This window comes from Artibeus jamaicensis, unplaced genomic scaffold (assembly GCF_021234435.1).
Source record: "Artibeus jamaicensis isolate MK-2021 breed Jamaican fruit bat unplaced genomic scaffold, CSHL_Jam_final contig_1016, whole genome shotgun sequence".
Lineage (NCBI taxonomy): Eukaryota > Metazoa > Chordata > Mammalia > Chiroptera > Phyllostomidae > Artibeus > Artibeus jamaicensis.
In genome coordinates this window covers 8,166,687-8,189,743 of record NW_026521195.1, presented here as the reverse complement: position 1 = coordinate 8,189,743, position 23,057 = coordinate 8,166,687, and the positions used below count along the sequence as shown (strand labels likewise).

The 23,057-nt window shown below is 41.0% G+C and overlaps 1 protein-coding gene across 1 annotated transcript; it reads right to left on the bottom strand.

The window, feature by feature from the left end:
- Positions 1-2,568: 2,568 nt before the first annotated feature.
- Positions 2,569-22,335, bottom strand: KBTBD2 (kelch repeat and BTB domain containing 2). The gene is made up of 4 exons (XM_037126499.2): positions 22,245-22,335; positions 13,129-13,643; positions 7,532-7,697; positions 2,569-5,298 (listed from the first exon to the last, which is right to left on the bottom strand). Exons 2-4 carry the CDS (start codon positions 13,296-13,298, stop codon positions 3,763-3,765), a joined length of 1,872 nt encoding a protein of 623 aa, XP_036982394.1. The 5' UTR covers positions 13,299-13,643; positions 22,245-22,335; the 3' UTR covers positions 2,569-3,762.
- Between the last annotated feature and the right edge of the window lie 722 nt (positions 22,336-23,057).

Below are 23,057 nucleotides of genomic sequence, written 5' to 3'. Positions count from 1 at the left end.
CTTACTGGCCGGGGGTCACTTGTCTGCTTTTGAGCTATGAGCATGTGGAGGCTAGCACTTGGCAGGCACCTGAGTACTGTGACGTGAACAAAACCTTCCCTTCCAACGCTAGGCTCATGCCTGTGGCTTTCCAAGGAGCACGATGGGACTGATGTGGTGAAAAAGGAAAAGAACGCAGTGCTTCCAACTATTGGTTTTACCAAGTGCAGTGTGAAACTGTAAAAGGATATTGAGTACCACAAAAAGTAGGCCAAGGGTAAGAAACACTCTCCATACCCAAGAGAGCTCAGCTGACCAAATTAAGTCTGATCCAGAATAAACAGTTCTCATGTGGAAATCCAGCAGTTTCAGAAAGTCCTGTCCGAGGGTAAGAAGGCCCACAGTGCTGATCCGCACCATTATGTAACCCTCTAGGAAAGAGGAAGCGCCATCACACTAGGGTGCGTGGGGAAAATCAAGTGAGAAACTAACAATTCTCAGACTAATGAGATATTATTACTGAAGCGAAGCCAAGCTAATATGCCCTTTCCCATGAACTTGACCAACTTCAGTTTTCCCCATGTTCACCCAGCATCCAAGGCCTAAAACAAGGTTTCTATTATCAAATCCGTCCAACAGGAAAATTTTTCAGTCATGTGAGGAGCACTGCATGTGAAGGAATTCATGAGACTGAAGCTCAACTGTTACAAACAGGTCAGGACCATGCACACTCAAGAGTTCTTGGCTTCAGGCTTTGCCAGTTATAAAATGAGGTGGCAAAGGATTTACGGTAGAGCCAAGAGTGGCAGAAGTATTAAAGTAACAGATCTAAGATGGGTGGAGAGGTCAGTGAAAATGGAAAAAGGGTGACTAATGAAACTCCTGACAATGAAGAACTTGTTACATTGGGCTTTTTATCACCTACTATGCTCCAGTGTAGGCAGATACAGCCCCTGTGAGAAAGTCCTTCCTCTCAAAAGACATGGATCACTTTGTAGAGAAGCATTCAGACCATGAACTGGATCAAGGTACAAGGTACCAGGGAAGTGAGAAGGGACTCTCTTCAGCATTGGGTAAGAGGTGGTTATCAGGGAGGCCTTCATTTAAAAATTACCTTACACAGGTACTTCAGAGCGAGCCACAGGCAGAAAAGCAAGCAAAAGCCTGATTCAAGTCTGTGGGTAAACAATGTAAGACAAGGCTGTCAAGGTAACTTGAAGCCAGATTTACAAGACAGCCATAAGTGTGCTCAAAAATTTGGACTTCACTCTCAAACTCCATGTGAGGACACAGGCCATCTGCAAGCCAGGAAGGCAGCATTCACCAGCAATCAACCCTATCAGACTTTGGTTTGGAACTTCTAGGCTCCAGCATATTCTGGAGGCTAGGAAGTCTGATGAAGATGCCGGCAGATTTGGTTCCTGATGAGGTGGCACAGACCCCGCGTGGGCACGCAGGTGGCCTTCCACAAGCCGAGGACAAAGGCCCAGGACAGCTCCTCCTCTCGCAACCCTAAGAACACAATCCTGCCAATGCTGTGGCTTCAGGTTGCCAGCCGCCAGTGCTGTGTACACTGCTTTCCCACATGAAAGAACAGTGGCATTTGTCCATGGAATGATTATTGTGACTCAAGGATTCTTCCACCAAATGATTTTGTCTGAGACTCAATGTTTCTCTCGTTTCCCTTTTTGCTGTATAATAATGCTTAGGGCAAAGGTCCCACTTTTTCCACCGATTTCCCTACTTCCTTTTATGCTCACTACCTACCAGAAAACGTGGTGGCTCATTAGGATCAAGGAGGGCTGTCTCTCACCTTTCATTCTTTTCCTAGTCACTGAACTATGGTGTTGGTACAGACTGAAGCTGCCTCAATTTCTGATAATCTGTGAAGCTTTACAGAGTAATTTGCCTCAAGTAGAAAGCTTGTGTTTACTTACTGAATAGGTCTTTCAACATGAAAACCACTTTCATAGATTGACATCTGAAAAAAAAAACATTTATCACAGATTGAAATTTCTTAAACGTTAAAAACCTGCCAAAATATGAATTGGGTTCATTCAGGAGGCAGAGGCAGTTCAAATCTGTAAACACGGCTAGGAAGACTGGTAATCTAGAATGAAACCCTCACACAGGCACACCTCACTTTATTGTGCCTCACAGATGTTGTGTTTTTTAAATTGAAGGTAAGACCCTCCACCAGCAAAAGGATTACCACTCAGTTTACTGTGGCGGTCTGGAGCTGAGAACGCGGTATCTCTGAGGCCTGCCTGCCTCTGTCTGAACCCATGGTTCTCAAAGGGACTGCTTTCAAAGACACTGGTGCTCGGTCCACCTGGAAGACGGCATTTCATTGTGTTTGGGATGAGGTTCAGGCACCATCCCACACTTTTAAAAGCACCTCAGATGATTCTACTATGCAACTGAGGTTGAAAGGCATATTGTTTTCGATCTGTACTTTCTGTTGATACAGTAAGGCTCCACTCAGAGTAAGAATTCTGAAGAAACCCCATGTAAGAAGCCAAACTGACCCAGTAAAACTAAAAGCACACCATTCATTACACCATCTCCACCACAAAAGAAAAACAAGTATTGAATATATACAATTTATTTAATAAATTAATGTCATTCAAAATACAGTGCCAGAACATGATGCAGTTGAACATGCTAGTGATGTCTGTTGTGAAGCACCTGTGCTCATGTTAGGTCGGCAGCGCCGCTACTGCTAGTGGTTCCTGGGACGAGCGCCGGAGCGGCACTCGGACCTGCTCATCCGCACAGCCGGTGCAGAGGGTTCCTGCCAGTCCACCTTTCTAATCCCACCCCCCACACACAACAGGTTAAAAAAGCATACCCTGACGGCTAACGGAGCTCTATACACAATCATTCTACAGTAATGCTTGTTATTAAATTAAGATGTAATGACCTGGTTGACCCACTCTGAATCATTAAGATGGAGAAGTACAACAGCAGCAGGTAGTCGTATGCATGAGCCAATGATAACGTAATACAGAAAGTGGCGGCCTTTACTGACAAAAGCCCCACCCAGACCCGCACGATGAGGGACTAGCAATTTTTATTGCAAGTCCAGAAACTTGAGTCCACACCTGGTAAGTGACCAGCTGATTGGAAGACCTGTATTCTAGAGAGATAAGTATAAGTTAGTGAAAAGAGGACACATGCACCTAATAGTATAGTTAGACTGGGCCTGCAGTCATAGCTTTCCCTGTGCAATACCGTAAATGGAAGATCTTCCTCAACTCTGGTGTAGGATTTAGACACTCCTCTTCCAACATGGACATTAGTGTTAAGTGCAGCAGAACTAATTACACTGAAAAAACAAAACAAAACAAAACAAAAAAACCTCAAAACTGTATTCCAGGACTTCAGAACAGAAGCACAGGAATGGAATACATACACTAACATAACCTCAGCACAGTTTGTGATAGACCACACTAGGGAACAGGAAACTAGTTTAATAAGTGAACTTTCTGAACTGTACATACACAGGGCTAACAACGTTAGATAATCCAGATTCTATGTTCTCATGATACACATAAAAGTTTCTCAGTTAGTGGATACTCTATTTCATATTATGGAAGCATATCTTTCTGCAAGACTCACTGATATATATTATACTGATGCAAATATTAAGTAGGGCATAAAAATAAAATTTATCAAAGATAGATTTTTATGTACTCCTGTGTAGTCCTTTCATAGCCTCTCTCGTTTAGCAAAGAAAATGACAAAGCACACAAATCCGATGTGCACCTCCTGATCCCCCCACTATACAGGTGGTAGTGCGACCATTTCTCCGTCCAGTTCAAACTCCTCTGTCCCATCCGGGGAGAAGAGATAGGTTGGTGGTTTCCATGGAGATTCTTCAAGGCAGGATGGATAAAGTTTCCCCACAGTGCATCGGAAGTCTCTCCCTAAGTCCCACAGTACACGTTCGGATATATGCTGCCGCAGAGACCACCGGTCGAGTTCCAGATCATACTGGTAAGTGACATATTTAGCTCTTTCATTTAAGTGAGTTTCTCGCATAAACACACACAGAGAATTTGAGATCACAACAGCTCGAACACAGGGGTCTGAGTACCTCTTCGCAGGGATGTTGGCTGCCATTTTCCACTCATTTTTATTCACATCATAAATTTCCACAGTTACTGAAGATCCATCTACAGTGCCGGAGGGGAGTCTTATGCCAGAATTGGTAGCAATGTGTAACCCTCCAATATAGAAAATTTTATCACCAAAGGCTGCAGCTGAAGCAAAAGACCTGCTAGTCTGTCTCATGGCCATTTCTACCCACGAATCAGACCTTGGGAAATAACAGTACATGAGGTTCAGCGTCATCACATAAATGCAGTCGTGAACCACAACTGCTGCGCTCCACTGCCAAGCACAAGGCAAAGGGCTGACCATCGTCCACTCATCCTTCTCAGTGTCGTATCTTTCTACGGTCCTCCGATTAAGTTCTCCACCTACACTGTCTCCTCCAATTGCATAGATGTAGCCTTCGCAGCAAACCAGGGATGGCTTTACGCGGACAAAAAGCATCGGGGTCTTTGGAAACCAAGTATTTTGCTGAGCATCAAACCAATAAAAGCAATTCACAGTTCTGAAGGCAGTCTGCAGTTTGCTTGTCTTACTGTGATTTGTTTTTGTGTTTTTCAAAGGAATTTGACCACCTGCTATATAGATGTCATTATCAGGAGTTACAACGGTCCCGACTTTATGCAGATCAGCTGGTGGGCTGCACAGCTTGTAAACCTTTTCTGCTTGGGGACTGTAACAGACAGAAGAGTAAAGACTACAAGAATTTTCTGAAGATGCTTCAATAAAAATCATCATCTCCTCTTTAGTCATTCCAAGTCTTGGTTTGAAAAACTTGGGCATGGATTTATACAGCCCCTGAACCACTACGGACTTATCATTGGGTGGCAGACCTTGAAACCAGGCTCGCTGAGTTACTTCTGAAAGTGCGTCAATTCTGATTTGGCTAAGAACCGAAGACAAATACTGGGATCGTGACTCTGTGTTGTACTCTAGCCACAGCATAGCAGCTTCGCGGACTGTCTCTTCCTTCTCTACATTTAAATTGTCACTACTGAGAATGTCTATCAGTAGGTCATGTGACAGCTGCATGAAAGCCTCCTGGTGATACACAGCAGTGAACTTGTGCTCCACCATTCTTTTAGCACTCTGCTTCAACTCCTCACAACTGAAAAGGTCGGCAAAACTCAACAATCGCACACAATTCTCTGCATTTATTTTTTTAATTAAATATTCTCGACAACGCTGTAACACATCTTCTACCTAAAATGAAAAAAAAAAAAAAGTTGACAAAGGCATAATAAACAAATTTTATTTTTTGTTATAGACACAGATATATTAATAAGATCCCTATACTGTAATTTTTATTTTCAGACACATATTATGGGCCAAGAGATGTTTTCTATAATAATAAAATTAGAAGACTATGCATATAGCTTTGCATTTTTTCCTACCTGTCCAGTGGCCTACTTAACTGCCCTATTTAGGAGCCAGTGGTATAGTATCAAATAGACTCTTAAAAACCCAAAGGGAAAAGTACGCTAATTCATGTATAAGTCATACACTTTTCTAGGCTTTAAAAAATACATAACTCAGAGAACTAAATGAAAACAATGTGAGTAAATCATAGCCCAAAAAATGATTATTGTTGAGTAGCTGGAATCCGGTTTATCAACATAGATAAAATAGTCAAATAAAAGCAGAAAATTAGCCCTGGCTGGTGTAGCTCAGTGGATTGAGCACGGGCCTGCGAACCAAAGGATTGCGGTTCAATTCCCAGTCAGGGCACAGCCTGGGTTGCAGGCCAGCCCCCAGCAAGGGCCAGTTCCCAGCAGGGGACACACAAGAAGCAACCATACATTGATATTTCTCTCCCTCTCTCCTTCCCTTCTAAAGATAAATAAAATCTAAAAAACAAAGAAAGAAAATTACTTTTAAAAAAGCAGAAAATAACGCACAATGACTAAGAATAGTTCTATATACCTTTCTTGTCTAGACAGCTAAGATAGCCAATCACAGAAATAACAATACTTTACGTAGTTATAAATGATCTACATTCAGATGTCCTATCTTAGCCACTGTGTAATTTGATTTGTTTTTTCTTAAAAAAGGAAAGTAGATATCAGATGAATCAGAAGGGCTACCTCCAGCCCTGGCTGGTGTAGCTCAGTAGATTGAGCGCGGGCCTGTGAAGCAAAGGGTCACTGGTTTGATTCCCAGTCAGGGCACATGCCTGTGTTGCAGGCCAGTTCCCAGCAGGGGATGCATGAAAGGCAACCATACATTGATATTTCTCTCCCTTTCTCTTCCCCTCTGAAGATAAATAAAATCTTAAAAAAAAAAAAGAAGGGCTACCTCCTTCACTTACTCAACATTACAATCGTTAAAAAGGAAAAAATAACTGTGGTTAACAAGAAGCAATTTATGAAGAATGGGTTGCTTGGATTCAAAACTTGGGTTGGCCAGTCGGTACCTGCACACTATCAGACAAACAGCTAGTTGTCTAAGCCTCGATTATCTCTGGCATAAAATGGGGAAATCTTTACAAATGATTATTGTAAGAATTAGATGAGAACTTATATAAAGCATAGTACAGTATAAAAACATCATCATACCACATGGTTAACAGTGAAAGTCATAAAAGGACCTGTCCCAGGCTTGCCAGGATGACCTAGCCTACCAGGCAGAGTCTGATTTCACACCTGGACAAGCACGTGCACAGGACAGGAAAAAACAGCACGGACGGTGTCACTGTGCACAGTGTCACACTGCTCTGGAATCCACATTTCTTTAAATTCCTCAATTTTTTAGCAATTCTGAAAAACACCTGCTTCTAGTTCTGGCTTCATAAAAAAGTTAATGAAAATTTTAAGCTGTAGAAAAACAGCACTTCCCTATTTCAAGTTTGGATTTAGGATATGAGTGCCTTTGACCCTCAAGTACCAAGAAGCTACTACCATAGCCTGTTTTCCTAGATTTAGGTATAATTGGCACCTACAATAGGGACAGTATTTTAGTTTAAATACTTCTCCGTAAGAGCTCAGTGTGGTCACATGGCTACTGTCCATATTTAAGTTTGGTAATTTCCATTACAATCTTAAAATTTTCTGTGAAAAAAAAAGAAAAAATAAAAATTTTCTGTGGAAATACCATACAAAATTAGTACATCTAAGCTGCAGCCAAAAACAATTGAAATACTTAAACTGAATAAACACTGTTTAAAATTTACTTTTACTTGAAATCTAAACTCACAGGGACATTAGGCAGAAACATAAGTTTCATTTTATTTTCTTACAATAATTAAATTCCCATGATAAAACTAGAGTTTACTGGCTAATTAAATCCTACTCTGTTTTTCCCTTACACACTTTAAAAAGATAAGAAAGCTTTTATCTTCTAATATCTTCACTAAGAAAAGCACATATATTACTGATGAGTCAATGTTTCATGAAAAAACAAACCCCAGTTAATGTACACAACAGAAGGAACCGCTGACCTGCAGGAAGCAAGCTGTCTCGTAAAGCTGCTCCACGGTGCCATCGCTCATTGCCAAGTTACCCGTGTACGCGTACGTGATGATTATCTGTAAGGTGGCTGCGTCCACATTCCGCAGGTGCACGTGTGTCTGTTTGCTTTCACTCAGTCCACTCATAAACATGGCCCTATGGCAGAGAGAGAAAAAAGCCACCCTTTGGGTTTTGTATAAAACAAATGATGAGCTAAAGAGACAAATCACACACCATGGGACATTTATGTAGGGTATTTGCTGATGAACAACTTACTGGGAAATCTTTTAAGGGAGAAAACAGGGAAGTATGATCCAGTTCCGAAAATACACCGAACTATTCTACTATGCCAATCTGAGTGACATGAAAATCCATTTACAGGCAAACTCATTGTACTGTATTTTACCTTACAGCACTTTGCAGATATTTCTTACAAGTGAAAGGTAAGACTCTCCACCAGCAAAAAGATTTCAATTCCTTGAAAGCTCAGAGATGGCTAGCATTTTTTTATAGAATGTTTTTAAATTAAGGCCTGTGCAGCCCTGGCTGGTGTGGCTCGGTTGGAGCACTGGTCCATAAACCAAAATGTCATGGGTTCAATTCCTGGTCAGGGCACACACCTAGATTGTGGGTTTGGTCCTCCGTCAAGCTGCGAATGAGAGGCAATTGATCAATGTTTCTTTCTCACATCGATGTTTCTCTCCCTCTCTCTCACACCCTCCCTTCCCTGCTCTCTAAAATCATAGGCATGTCCTTGGATGAGGATTAAAAAAATTAAGGTATTTACATTCCTTTTTTACACAATGCTACCACAATTAATAAACTATAATATAAAGGTAACTTTTATATGCACTGGCAAACAAAAAAATTTGTATGACTTGCTTCATGATATTCACTTTATTGCAGCGATCTGGGACTGAACCCACAATATCTCCAAAGTCCGTCTATGCTTCTTATATTCATACAATGGAATATTATTCATCAATAAGTAAGTAACTAAGCACTGATATGTATTACAACACACATGAACCTCAAAAACATGCTCAGTAAAAGAAGCCAAATACAAAAGACCATATTTATAGGAAACACCCAAATACAAAGGACAAAGGGGCGTCAGTAGTTACCCGGGGCTGTAAGAATGGTAAATGTAAAAGGGCAAAGATGATGGGAATGTCTCAAATTAGATTGTAGAGATGGTTGTATATCTCTAAATATACTAACATTCACTTCATTATATGCTCAAAAAGTGGGTAGATTTTATAGTCTGTAAATTACATCTCAGTGAAACTACTAAAGATTTCCTTTATTCAAATGATTTCCTAAAAATATGCAGGGCAGTTTCCTAAAAATCTATTATAAATGGGAAACAATGCTGGAAAGGCAATCGACACTGTAGAGACTCAAAGCAGAATGCTCACATAGATAAGAAATGAAAAAACAATGCACAGAGTATTGCTATTTGCATAAAAGAGAAGCACCTTTAGTGATCAAAAGTAGGTATCATAACAGTCACTAGCCTGGGCCCCAGGAGGAGAAGATGAGGAAAGCATTCGAATGGGTGAAATCGTGTCTCAAGATTGAACCCGAAATTGGTTTTTCCCTGGGGGCACGGCTGAATGTGACTAAGGCTCATGCTGGAGACTGGAAAGTGAATGGAAAGATGAGTGGCAGTCAGATCAGAGGAGGCTTTCAAAATGAGACCCAGAAGTCTGGACTTTTTCTTGTAATCAATCAGTGGAGCACACTGAAGGTTTCTGAGCATGGATTTATCAGATAATGAAGTGTATTCTAGGGTGACTACTTTGTTCTCACACACCTCAAGGGTCAAAGGCTAGAAACAGGAAAACTGGTTCTGAGGCTACTACTGCAATAATCCTGTTGAGAAGCAAGAAGAACCTGAGCTAAGGTGGCAGAAATGTATGCAAAAGCTATTACAAAGAACCAAGATCTGGTGGTTTTCTGAACATAGGGAATAGGATAGAGTAGGAAGTAGATAAGGAAAGAATCAAAGCTACTTACTTTTAAGTAAGTATGCCTTAAAAATTATTGTTAACCTGCCCCAGCTGGTGTGGCTCAGTGAAAAACTGAGCTGGCCTGTGAAGCACAGGGTCACTGGTTCAATTCCAGGTCAGGGCATATGCCTGGGATGTGGGCCAGGTCCCCAGTATTGGGCATGTGAGAGGCAACCACACACTGATGTTTCTCCCCCTTTCTTTCTCCCTCCCTTCTCCTTTATCTAAAAATCTTAAAAATTACTGTTAACCATTGAGAGAAAAAAACTTAAGGACAAGGGAGAAAGTCCTGGTAAAAAGTTAAATGCTGGATATATTTGAGGTAAGGACAGTTGAATCTTATGGAAATAATACACTAATCCGTTAAGTACATAATATTACAAGAACTTTGGAAGTGAGGCATTAATGCAGTGTACTTAAACTACCTTACAAAGTGAGGTGTGAAAGCTGAGTGAGTTATCTGAGGGGATTAAAAAACTAAAGAAAAACCCACCCAGAATCCCAATAATGAGCCTGAGATAGAATTCAGTTGGGATAAAAAAAAAAAAAAAGCCAAAGGGTTAAGAAAGGTCCAACAAAGAAGCAGGAACCAGCCAACCAGTGCAGCGCCACTCATGGCAGCTAGGCAGGCGGTCAGCACTGAGGGTTCAGGGCAGCAACCCTGCAGAGGCGCTGAGGTGGTCACTCAGGGTGGCTCCGAACCAGCAGCTGGGAAAGCAGCTTCAGGCCATTAGGGAGTGGCATGGCACAAACACCATCAGGAGGACTGAGGACTTCCTCCCCAAGAATATAGGATGGCCATAAGAGCAAACCCAACCCATCACTAGAGGTATCAAGTGTTCTTGAAACACATCCAAGACCTGACAAGAAATTCTAAAAAACATTTTGTGCTACTGGCTTCACCTGTTTGACATGGGAAAGTGAGAAAAATATAATGAAACCTGGGAAAGAATGATCAGAGCTCTGAGGAACAACAGATGACTTAGGGTTCACAAGTAGCTTTTGCATCGGTCCTAGTAGAAGGGGGTAACTCTGGAAGAGGAAGAAGGGCAGGAGAAAAACTGTTTGACTGTCCAGAAGACACTGAAACTGGACATCCTAGACTTGGCTTATGACCCCAGAGTGATGGACCTCTGTGAAACTGGGCTCCCTGTAGCAGCCTTGACAACCTGATCATAAAAAAATTTAATTTTTTAAATTTACTTTTATTTTTAAATATATAGTCTTTATTATATTTTCCATGACTATTTAGTCCTCTTACACTGCGACTGTGAAAATTTTAAACATTTTTTAAGAAAGAGCAAATACTGAATTACATAACATCATAAGAGGCTGAAGTACCATGACAGAGATGCTAAGTACTTCTCTCACTCAGGGTCTCAAATGAACGGTACATGTTACCAAGGAGTAGAAACTACTATTTCAGAGGTTCTACAGATTTTTGGTAGGGTGGCACAGTAATTCAAACTACAAAGGAAGACTGTATGTAGTTTAAAAGGCAAAATTTCTCATAATAAATTTCTAATGGTAAAGACAGAGAGTAGCATTCCATAAATGCAAAGTTGGTGAAACTACAAACATGAAAACAGAATCCAGTGTAAGAATACTTGGAAAAAGATCAAATTATTATCGTGGCAGTATATGATAACTCAACCAGAGAAACGATGTATGTGGGAGAAAAAAATTGAGTGTTTTTATATTGTGGATTATGAAACTGTCCCAGAAACAGGATTTTAAAGATGAGTGGCTTTAATTTCAGCAAGTATTGCACTATTCTTTCTACTTATTATCTGACTTGCTTTTGGGTAAATATATTCTGTTAGAAGACCGAGGATGCTAAAGACTGGAGCTGGCCAGTGACAAGGAAATAACAACAGTCTTAAAATGTGTTGTCTGTAATTAATGAAAGATTTATTTAAGTTTCTTGGTCTTAAAGAAAAGTAATTCCAACCCAATGCAATAAAGATTAATGATCTTAGGACTAGAGAATTCAATAGTGTTATCTATAATAATCACAGAAAAACTAAAGAGGGAAGACATATAAATAAACTCAGGTGTTACTTCCTGATTAAAGACGATAACCCCACTAAAGATTACAGCACAGGTCTGAAGGCGAGACTAGATGACTGCTGAGGTTACCACCACCAAAGACTCTACTCTGATTACAAATATCAATCTGAAAATCTGCAGCTAAGGCATAAAGCTCTTTCCAACAATGGGTAATCAATTTACAGTTAATGGTCATTAAAAAGGGAAAGCAAATGGGGTCAGGGCTTAACTGATTCAATAACCTCCAATTTCTAATACCCTTTAAGCCAATATATCTGGCAAGCTTTTAAATATACAACTTGTGAAACTGTAACCTGACCAATGAATCAGAATTTCTAGGTTTGAAATCCAAGAATCTTTATTTGTAAAAGCATCCTACAAGATTCTGATGACCAATCGGGTTTCAGAGCTGTTGTCTGCAAACATGCTAAGCTTTCTAAGGTAAGAAAACCAGTGTCTGAAATCACATGAAAAACCCACAGTTTAAATGGAAACAAATGTGGACATAGCCCAGGCCACTGGCATCTGGACCATTTTGGTTCCTGCAGTTGTCACGAGATGTGTCACACCGAGGATGGTAGGGTTTCTACACCTGCCACGTCCTCTCGACAGATGCTGCCAAAGAGCAGCCGCAGTCAACATCCGTTGCTGATCCCCATCTATGCCTGCTAACATCCGAATTAGAAATATAGTGGTCCACGTTTAATTCATCTTTATTCACCCTGTCCCTTTCAAACACTGAGTAAAATTCAACCTAAGGGCAGAAAATAAAATAATTTCTATGCCTCAGCTTCTATTCCTCTCATGAAACAGAATAAAGAGTAACCCACTTCAAAAAGATTAAAAGTTGCAAAAAATATAAAAATATAAACCTTATTTGTAATTAGCAAACAAATAACTAAACCAACTTCTAAATTCTGGGGCATAGAGAATACCAACAATGTTATTTGTTACTAAATATTTAAACCTGGCAAAAAGAGTCTGGTAAGGCTGGAGGATGAGACAAATGGAAGCCGTAACTGAGAGTGAGGAAAAAATGTACTTTTGCAAAGAAAATACAAGTGCTTAACATGGCTAAATAGAACCAACTATCCTCTAAAATTTATTAACTGAGCCTACTGTCCTCTTCATAAACAATGACCACTGTTTTTAAGTTTATTTTAAAATCTCAAGAATGAAAATTACCCTATTCGTTTCTTTATGCTATATTATTTTTAATTAAGTACAAAGACTTTCTTCTTTTTAATATAAAAATAACATCCTGAGCCTTTTTGCTTCCCTTGATTAAAACTTTTCCTTAACTTCAACACATTTTTGTAGTTAATAAACCTCTGCAATAAAAACTACTTTCACCTGTCCCTTATATATGCAAGAAGTAATTTAGAAAGCACTACATCCTCTGAATAGAAAATGTAAATAAAACATTATGACATTTAAAAAAATTTTTTTAATATCTTAAAAGTTCCTATTAAAATAAGCTATTGTTCTGTATATAATGACAAAATAATGAAGATTACAGTACTTACCTAAAATAAGAGCTGCATGTTGCAAGAACCATCTTATGACAAGGGAACTCAGTGCCCTCAACAATTAATACTATGTCAGTAAACAACTGCTGTTCATAAAACAGTTTTAACTGTTCCAACAAGGACACAGCATATTCAGTATTGATCTGCCTCTCGTCTTGAGTGGACATGACTGTATTCCATTAATATGTCCCAGAGCAGATTAGAAAAGTCAGTCTTACTGATGGAAGGTCAAGTGAATGTTTCAGAAATAAAGAAAGGAGAAACTCCACTTGCTGTTATCTGCAGCATTCAGGACCAAGACTGACACCTTCACTAATGAATAGTATCTCATTATAGACTGAAAATTATTCCTAGGTCATCCTGTGTTAATTAGGTTCTTCAGAGTTTTTCAACACAGTCTGCAGACATCTTGCTCAAATCTGCAATTTCTGCATAGCTCATGACTGAAAGACTGTAATACACGAGGTAGATTTCGTGGCAACATCCTGTGTTCTGTAGATCTTCTGAAGTAACTAAAATGAAAAAAAGTTCAGTTAGAGTATCCATGCCAGTATATTTTAGAATACCACTTTTAAGCGATAGACTTAAATATAAATCTAGCCCTGGCTGGTGTGGCTCAGTGGATTGAGCACTGGCCCGAGAACCAAGAAGTTGCCAGTGAGATTCCCCGTCAGGGCACAAGCCTGGGTTGCAGGCTGGGGGGATGCGCCAGAGGCAACCACACATTGACATTTCTCTTCCTCTTCCTCCCCCCTTCCCCTCTGTCTAAATAAAAATAAATAAAATCTATAAACAAACAAAAATTTAACCAAATGAGTACCTGGCCAGGGTTGTGTTAATCTTCATACAGTGATTCCTTCCTATAAATCTTTTTTTAAATTAATGAATTATATTTATTCCTTCCTATAAATCTTTGTAAGAGCATGTAATTTCACTGGGGAAAAAAAACCAAAAACACAAAACAAGATAATACAGACACATGTTCTTATATGGAAGACTCCGTATTATATAAGTATGAATGTCCTCCAAATTAACTTGTAAATTTAATACAAATCCAATCTAAATGCTACTTGCAGAGGATTCACCTGGAAGAAATGTACAAAAGCCACCAAAATATTTCGAGGAAAAGGAGGGCAAGTTTATCCTCATGACTTACTTCAACAATAATGTTGGAACCACTGGCTATCTGCTTGAGGAAACAAAAATCTAACTTTTAGTCATACTGAGTAACATTTGTGAAAAGAAACTCAAGCTGAATGAATGTTTAACTTTATTTGTAAATCAGTATTTACCATGTATGGCAAAGAAACTATAATGAACAGAAAAGGGAAAACCCATATAGAAAGCTAGTAACAGTTAAAAACTACTGCTTATTTTCTAAATGGATGACTTTTAGTTCCTGTAATCAAAAAGTCAAGTGGCTGATACAAAACCTGTAAATATGAGGATCACTGGAACTGCTAATTCTTCTGACAAAATTATCATCCATGTCAAAGAGATCACCTTGTACTTCCTGCCCAACTATACAATTACAGGAACTGCTAACTTGATATAAACTGTCAAATTTCCAGCCAAGCTAACTATGGAAGTAACTAAGACACAGGCACAGGCAGTGTGACTTCAGGTCAGGTAGGGTAATGACTTCGCTCTTCCAGATCTGAAAATTACACTATAAATCCAAGTTCTGGTATTTACTACAACCTCTCAGACTAGTAATACAAGGTCAGGTTTTACAGGCAATATTTTATTAAAAACTTGATTTTAAGAGCTTTTTGAATTCTAGAATCACAAGTACTGTTTAGGTATTAACATTTGACACTGTAAATGCTTAATAAGTCAATCTCTCAGTTCTACTTCTAGAAATATTCCCTATAGAAATGCATGCATTAGCAAACTGAAAGTCCTAACCCCAGCTGAAGGCCCAAACTCATCCCTGTCCACATTTAAGCCAGGTGACAGGAACTGGCGCCCAGGGCTAGGACAGATTTGGCTCACACTGCTAGACCCCAGAATTCCTTGCAGGCTCACTCTGGTAATTTCTTTAACTTCCTAGTAAGACCTGACTTTTTTTTTTATAGTGACCTTTTTAGGCTCCCTTTAATTTACTATGTCTGAATTTTACTAGATTTGATTTTTTAAATCACATACAACACTGTATTAAAACAAATGAAGCTGGCTTTCAGAACTTCACAGTTAGCCAATTTTATGTAATCTTCATTACCACTGATTTATACAATTCTATTTTCCACCACTGCTTCTGTAATTTAGGGTACATTTTCTTCCTGATAAGGTAATTTTTATTCAGGATACCTTAATAATTTAAATAGGCAGGAACGAAGTCATTCCGCTATCACATTAAGTAAATAAACAATTTGAACAGATCTGTATCTACTACAATTCAAAATAAAATTAAGTGTCACTTCTCTGGGGTCATAGACTTCAAAATATATTAACTAAAAATATAAAAAGTTATAAGATGACCAACCAACAATGCCCGTAGCACTAAGTTAGTGCTACGGGCATTGCTGGTTGGTCATTTGTAACTTTTTATATTATAAGAAAGATTCCTTCTCCCCTAAATATAAAACTTGAAATCAATATCCTAAACACTCCAAAACATTCCATGAAGTTTGTACTATATTACTTAGCCACCAACGATTTGACACATTTTACAAATTTTCCTTTTAATAAATATGTTGTTATATACTATTTTGCATTTTATCTAAAATTTGCTTCAAAATAAGTTACGCATCCTATTGCCTGTATAAGTTACATCCTCAGACTGAGTAATTTTCAGGTATCAAGGAAACTGTCTACTTAATCTTCTCTTATAAATTAACGGCTACTGAAACCTGACCTACCAGACACTGACTGACTGTTTACCGAGCGCGGGCCATTGCACTTATCTAAGCACTCAAACTGCGCTGCCATGGCCAGAGTGCCACACCACCAAGTGCTTTAACTCTTGGTGTCAACTACAGCCCAGACCATGACTATTGATCGCTTCAAAACAGGGTGTTTCAAAACCAAACTAGACAAACTCAATAGCCAAAAGAGGTATGGGCAAATGAGTGATGCAAGCTGGGTGTAAGAAACAGTTTTCTTGCTATCTAGCTGTCTCAGTCTTTCATTTCCAAACTTGTGACGAAGTTTATTCTTTACAGTAAGGAAAACTGTATAAGCAAAGTAGGTAGTTGGCATCTGCCCCCACTGTTAACAAGCAGTTCACATTGTAGAGAAAGAAAAAAATTATTGAAGACATGTAAATTTATTAAAATCTGCAATAATGATCTAATTTTAAAATTTTTTTATTTAGTTATCTTTAGAGGTGAAGGGAAGGAGAGAGGAAGAAAAATATCAATGTATGGTTGCTTCTTGTGCATTCCCTGCTGGGAACTGGCCTGCAACCTAGGCATATGCCCTGACTGGGAATCAAACCATGATCCTTTGGTTCATAGGCCCACACTCAATCCACTGAGCTATACCAGTCAGGGCTGATTATCTAATTTTTTTAAAACCACTAAGTTACCAAAGGTGTACTACTTTCTCTTCTCATCATAAAGACAAAACATTTTAGGCTTTATAAACCATCAAGTCTGTCTCAAATACTTAACTCTCTTGTTGTAGCATGCAAGTAGCAAAAGGGAGTATGTAAACAAATGGACATGATTGTTCCAATAAAACTTTATTTATAAAAATAAGCTGCAGGCCACATGTACCAATCTCTGCTGTCAGACTGCTTCTTGATCAATTAAGAATCAGAAAAAAACAGTTATCTGGCTTCCATTTTGCCCATTTCTTACATTTGTTCCTGTTGTCCAAACTATCTCTCCCTGCAACTCCTCATGTTCATCCCACAAAGCAAAAGGTGGCCTGTTCTTCCTGGTCAGGACACACGTGGGGGTTGTGGTTTCTTACCCAGCCTCGCGCATGTAAGAGAGACAACCAATCAATGTTTCTCTCCCTCTTTTCTCCCTCCCTTCCTCCCTCTCTAAAACCAAATAAAAATCTTAAAAACAAAAAACAAAAACAAAAAAATAATTGCATCCCCAAAATGGTGTGACACATGCTCATACATATTAGATTAAGATGAATACATCTTTGTATTTCTATTTTTGTTTTCAACACTGCCAAGATGCTATGGGAAATTAAAATAACAAAAATTAGAAAACATAATTTAAAAGCAAAAAAGATTAGCAAACAATACACATAAATTGTTTTTCTTGGAAAAATGTTTTCCCTTCAGGTCACGAAGACAAGGAAAAAGCACAAAACTTAGATGCTTGAAAGTTGAATTAAAGGTAATTCTTTATATAATCTGTATATACTTGTATTCTACTTTCTTTTCAACTCAAATATTTTAACACCTCATACCTAATTATACAACTGTTTTCGCCACCTGTTGCAGGTTCAGTGGAACATGAAATACTTTTGGTTATCTAGTATAAGTACCCTTTACTAAAGGTTTTTTAAAAAGGGATATTCCTTTCTAAGATAATCTGTTGAAAAAATCCACAATGAGAAAAAATATTATAGTCGAAACACTTAAATAATTTTTTAAAAGATTTTATTTATTTATTTTTAGAGCGAAGGGAAGGAGAAAGAGAGGGAGTCAACTCCCTCTCTTTCAATGTGTGGTTGCCACACTCTCCCTACTGGGGACCTGGCCTGCGACCCAGCCAAGTGCCTTGACTGGGAATCAAACCAGTGACCCTTTGGTTCACAAGCCAGTGCTCGATCCACTGAGCCACACCAGCCAGGGGCCATTTTTTAATTTATCAACTACAGTATCTACATACATTTGAAAAAGAGATGTACATAAGACAGTGCCTATATAGTGGCATTTAGTAGGCACACGGATTCATTAGTGGAACCAAGAGGCAGGCTGGGAAATCGCTGTTCCATGCTACAAGTCCTGGTATAAGGAACTTCAAGATTAACAGGAGAGTCCTGTATTTTATTTTATAACATTACTTCTAATTTTTATTTTTTCCATCACCACTTATCCCCCTTATACTCTTTTCCACATCTACCCACCCTCCCCCCAAAGTCCTTTATTTTAAAGCCAGTCATTAGAACAGATTTCATAGTGAAAAATGCCTACTAAAATAAGAGTCATACAAACATGATATGAGATTCAGCATCTAATAAAGTGCAATATACTTTGACATACAATTTGGGGTCTAATAAATTTTGTCTAGAATACCCAAGCCTCCAAGGTTCTAATGAGTGAATTCTACCACACAAAATAATTTCGAAACACTCTTATTAAATGATCATTAAGATTAAATAGATAAGCAATTCATAGTAAATATACAATTCTACTTAAAAATCTGAAACTCTTATGGAAATTCGTTGCAACTGGTTTTCCTCCCTTACATAATCAATGAGACTGATCCGCTGTTAGCTGAGCTGGGAACCTCAAAGGAAGAATGGATAGAAGGTGGGGAGAAGGTGGCAAACAAGGACGGCACAGAAGTTACAGCAGGGATAAGACAGTGACAAAGAAGGGCGATGGGTACAGGTCCAATCTGTACCCATCTGTCATCTGTATGAAACACCTTGAAGTTGTGTATTACTAATTTAGGTGGCACTGCGTCTTCCATCACTACCCAGGTCAACACGGAGTCTGAAAACTTTTGTTGGAAAGGATTCAAGGTGTTCTGAATGTTAAATATGGCCAAGAAATTAAGAGCATGAACTACGGAGCCAAATTACTTGGGCCAAAACCCAACTGCAACTTACTGGTTGTTTGACCTTTTTAAAGTTACTTACTTTTTGTGCTGGAAAATGGATAAAAATAAACTATGCTCCATGGATTAAGGGTTGGTTAGATTAGTTTTATAAAGAGCTGGGAAGAGCGCCTGACACCTGGCACTACTGTACAAATACGTGCAGCGATGTGTATTAATGTATAACTGGTGAAGCTTTCAGTAGCACCTTCCCAACTCCTCAATCTCCATGCCTGCATGGGTCAAGGGGGCCCAACCACACCGACTCAGCACTTACATGCAGTTCACTTCAACTTGGGTGAATGGTCTTTCAGATATGGGAAATTCATTCAAGAATTTCGGGGAGTATTTTCATGGTACAAATCATGAAACAAAGTAATTCAACAAAGACTAATCTTGAGAAAGCTGATGCCAGTACAGAAAAATGAAATGGAGGCCAGGAAGGCAGCGGTCACGAAACAAGCCTGCCTTCCCTTCAGTGAGGCTGCTCCTCGGGGAGAACCAGAGGCTGGTGCCAGAAACAGTTGGCTTTCAAGTTATCAAAGCAATCCCGACAGTTGAGAATGTTGAGAAGACCAGGTCTTTAGATGGCCAACCACTACACAGAATTTTTTTGAGTTGTGACAAACATCAATTAAAAAACAAACACCTTGACCTTTGAAAAATTTATCAAGTTTGATCAATTTCAGTAAACTGTCCCCTACTCTAATCAAATTCAGAGCTTAGGCCTATTTCTCTGTATTCCTCCTTTCAAACCACATGGTTACATCAAGTAAATTATGCCCAGTACCCTAAGTAAATTCAGGTTACAAGTTTAAGCTTCGGTAGTACATTATAATTAGTAAGTTACCTCACTCTTAAAAAATTAAACAAGAACATTAAGAAGATGCCATGGTGACAGTAATAATTATGAGTACAGTATGTCATTTTTATTTTGGATATCACTTTTTCCCCTCTCTCAGCTCTGCACAGTGATTAAAAAAAAAAACTATCTAAATTCCAGCTAAAGCAAACTTGGCCTCTAACTTTTTCACCGGGATTTCATTTTCCACCAAGTCAATTATTTTTTCAATTATAAAAGCAGAAGAAAATATTTTCCAGATAATCAAACATACTCATGAGGTCACCAAGGGCATAACTCCTTAATGATTACAACTACTGAACATTTCTGCTTCTTAAGAAAAGGTAAAGTGAGAAATACTTAGAATGTTCTGCCTACCACGAATGCTACTACATGTCACCACTTGTCAGAGGTATGGGAAGGAGCAGAGAAAGGAAAAATCTTTAAAGCACTCCCCCTCAAATTATTTTCTCCAAATCTCCTACAATAATCCCTTCTTTCCACACGATGAAACTAGGTACTGCAAATTTCTAGCAAGAGAACCAGGAGTAACCTTCAGATACTTAGAAAGTTACTTGAAATCAAGCTGTCATTTCTAATATTCTGAGTTATTCAAATGTTAGTTTTGCACTTCAAACGTCACAAAACTGAAAACAATGAGACCAAGATACTATGAAGGACTTTGGCATTTTCATTCATGTACTTTATGACAGCAGGATCCACCCTTTTTCTTAGCCTTAGGAATGTGGCCGAGGAGAAAAACGACTCTTCTAAATGTGTGAACCTCCAGGAAAACCAAGATATCTTGGCTTTTAAAGTTGCATTCAGGTTTCCAGGAATTGACCACCTACCTTAAACACATTCAGTGTTCACTACTTGGATCATATGATGAAATACCTCATTATTTCCATTAATCAGGAGAAAGAAAAGTTATGGAGGAGTGCAGGCTTAAGTACTAGGACACCTGTGTTCCCACCCACCGCCTCACAGGCGCTATAAGTCACTAGTTAACATCTCATGGCAATGCTTCCCGTGAGAGGAAAGAGGGGAGCAGAGTTACAGCATGTGAAACTCTTCCTACAAAACTGTGTGTAGAGAAAACAGCACTGACTCACTGAGTGGGAAAGTGTGGACCGTAAAGCAGGCTCAGCAGCACTGCCCTAGTCCCGTGGATTTCAGCCCCTCCCGCCCCACCACCCGCGAAAAGGCCTGCAATAAGCACTAGACCAACGAAAGATCAAAGCGAAAAGGCAAGCTTCACACTAGTTAGCGGCCAGATGGGAAGAATAACAAAATCCCACATCAACGACACTGGAAAATAAGGGACTGGTTTCCCTTTTAATTTACTTTAGGTCAGAGAAAAAGTCCTTCTGAAAGAACGCCAGGGGAAAAGGTCCTTACCAAAGGTTAACTAAAGTCAGTCACCAATGGCGAGAGATTTGTAGTCCACGCTACTCAAACTCAGGCAAAATAATAAAATAAAAATAAAAATAAAAATAAATCAGAACTCAGAGGAAACATCCACCCTGCTGACTAGAAGAAAATGTAATTTTAGTGCGACCACACGGCTGATACGGTTTTGTTTCCAAATGCCGGAATGCTCAGTGGTCAGACACACAGACCCACACACAAGCAACACGTGACCAGTACTCTCCCCTCTGTTTTTATATGGCTAAGTGACAGAGACACTCGGTACTTCACACAAAGATACCCTTTTGGAGTTAGTTTCACACTTTTGGCCTCCTTTTCTATTTTCACTTGAAAGGGCCATCACGGTAGCGAGTAATTCTAGAGATCTGTAGCCCACGGAGTGTATGTCCGCTCCCCTTGAGGTAGCTATAAAGAGATCTCGGATTGCTAACCACCCTCCCGCTCCCAAAAGACATGAACTCGCTACTCCACATCAAACTAAGGGATATTCTTCTACTCCGTGGTTTCTCAATTCAGCGAACGAGAGCGGTGGTAGAGTTCAAATAAATTACCGATTTCAGTGTAAAGTAAACACGTACAATTTTCCGTTTCAAATGGCAGCTTGTTTTCTTGTTTAAAGTCATCAGATCACAAGTGGAACCCTGTTAACCCAGGCATCTTTTGGTAACTACTTCAGATGTACCGATAAAGAAAATCTGCCGGGAAGGGCTGGCCCTTCTCCGGCCCACAATCTCTCGCACACGTCGCGAGTTGTTAAGGGAAACGGCTTTATTTTGGCAAAGGCGGGCGCTAGCCGGAGCCCGGACGCCGCCCGGGTGACCCGCGGCGGAGGAGGCGCCCCGGGGCTGGGGCCGGAAACGCCCCCGCGAGCCCACCGATCCAACCCCGCGGGGGCAGCGCAGGGGCCGCCAAGGGGTGAGCAAGGCAGCGCCGGCCCCCTGCCCCTTCCCCCGCCCGCGGCAGCAACGTCTCGGGTTTGAAAGATGCCGCCGCCGCCCCGCGCCCGCCAAGCCACAAAGGGACGAGCCTCCTCCCCCAATTCCGCCACAGGTCGTCGCGGGCTCCCCCCGCCCGTCCCCTCTCTCCTGGCGCCGGCGACGCCCGCTTACCCGCATTCTTCGGTCACGACGGCTGGGATCCGGTGTGGCCCACGGCCCCGAAGACACTAGGCCCTTAGGGCGCGGCGGGGGCGTGGCCCTCCCGCCGCGGCCAACACCGGGGTCTCGCCGGGGAAAACTGGGGCCGCCGCCTCTTCCTTCCGGTTTCCCCTCGCGCCCTCCCTCGGCGGTCCGTGCTGCGCGGAAACCAGCGTCCTCTGCGGGCGCTGCCGCACGCTCCTCGGGGCCCGACCACCGTCAGACTCCTCCCCCGGGAGCCGCGCCGTCCGCCCGCACCGCCTCGTCAGCCCGGGCCCGAGACGCCCGGCTCGCCGCCCCCGCCCCGCCCCTGCGGCGCGCGCTCGCCCCTTTGGCGGGCCCCTTTCTCCGCCCCGGAACGTGCGGACAGCGGGCCGCCAGCCAGCCCTTGCCAGGTTTTCCTTTCCCCTGCTCGCGCGCGCCTAGCGGCACAGGCGGCAATTTTGCAGTTTCCCGGGTTCTCGAGCCCCCCCCTCCCCCGCCCCCGCCCCCGCCCCCGCCCTTTCCCTAGCTCCCCCTCCCTTTTCCTTGGCTAGTGCCTACCGGAAAGCCAAAACAATCGGGTCCGCGCAGGCGCAAACAAGGGAGCGGAAATGGCAGGAAGGGCGGGGGCGACGCGATGTGACGAGGAAGCGCTTTAGAAGGGGTTTCCCGGGAAGGTCAGCGGAGGGCGCGTGCGCGGCGGAGGGTGGGCTGCCCCTGCACCCCCTCCATCAAGACGCGCGGGGCTGGGTTCTCCCGCGGCTTCCGGCGGGCGCTTCTAGCTTACCCCGGGGGAAGGAGAGG

What these genes read in the sequence shown, in the direction of transcription:
- KBTBD2 (XM_037126499.2), bottom strand. Translation starts at nt 13,298, where the DNA reads ATGTCCACTCAAGACGAGAGGCAGATCAATACTGAATATGCTGTGTCC. An exon ending in ACATGCAGCTCTTATTTTAG is followed by an intron (nt 7,698 to 13,128) that starts GTAAGTACTGTA and finishes TCTCTGCCATAG; the next exon opens with GGCCATGTTTATGAGTGGAC. An exon ending in AGACAGCTTGCTTCCTGCAG is followed by an intron (nt 5,299 to 7,531) that starts GTCAGCGGTTCC and finishes TTTTCATTTTAG; the next exon opens with GTAGAAGATGTGTTACAGCG.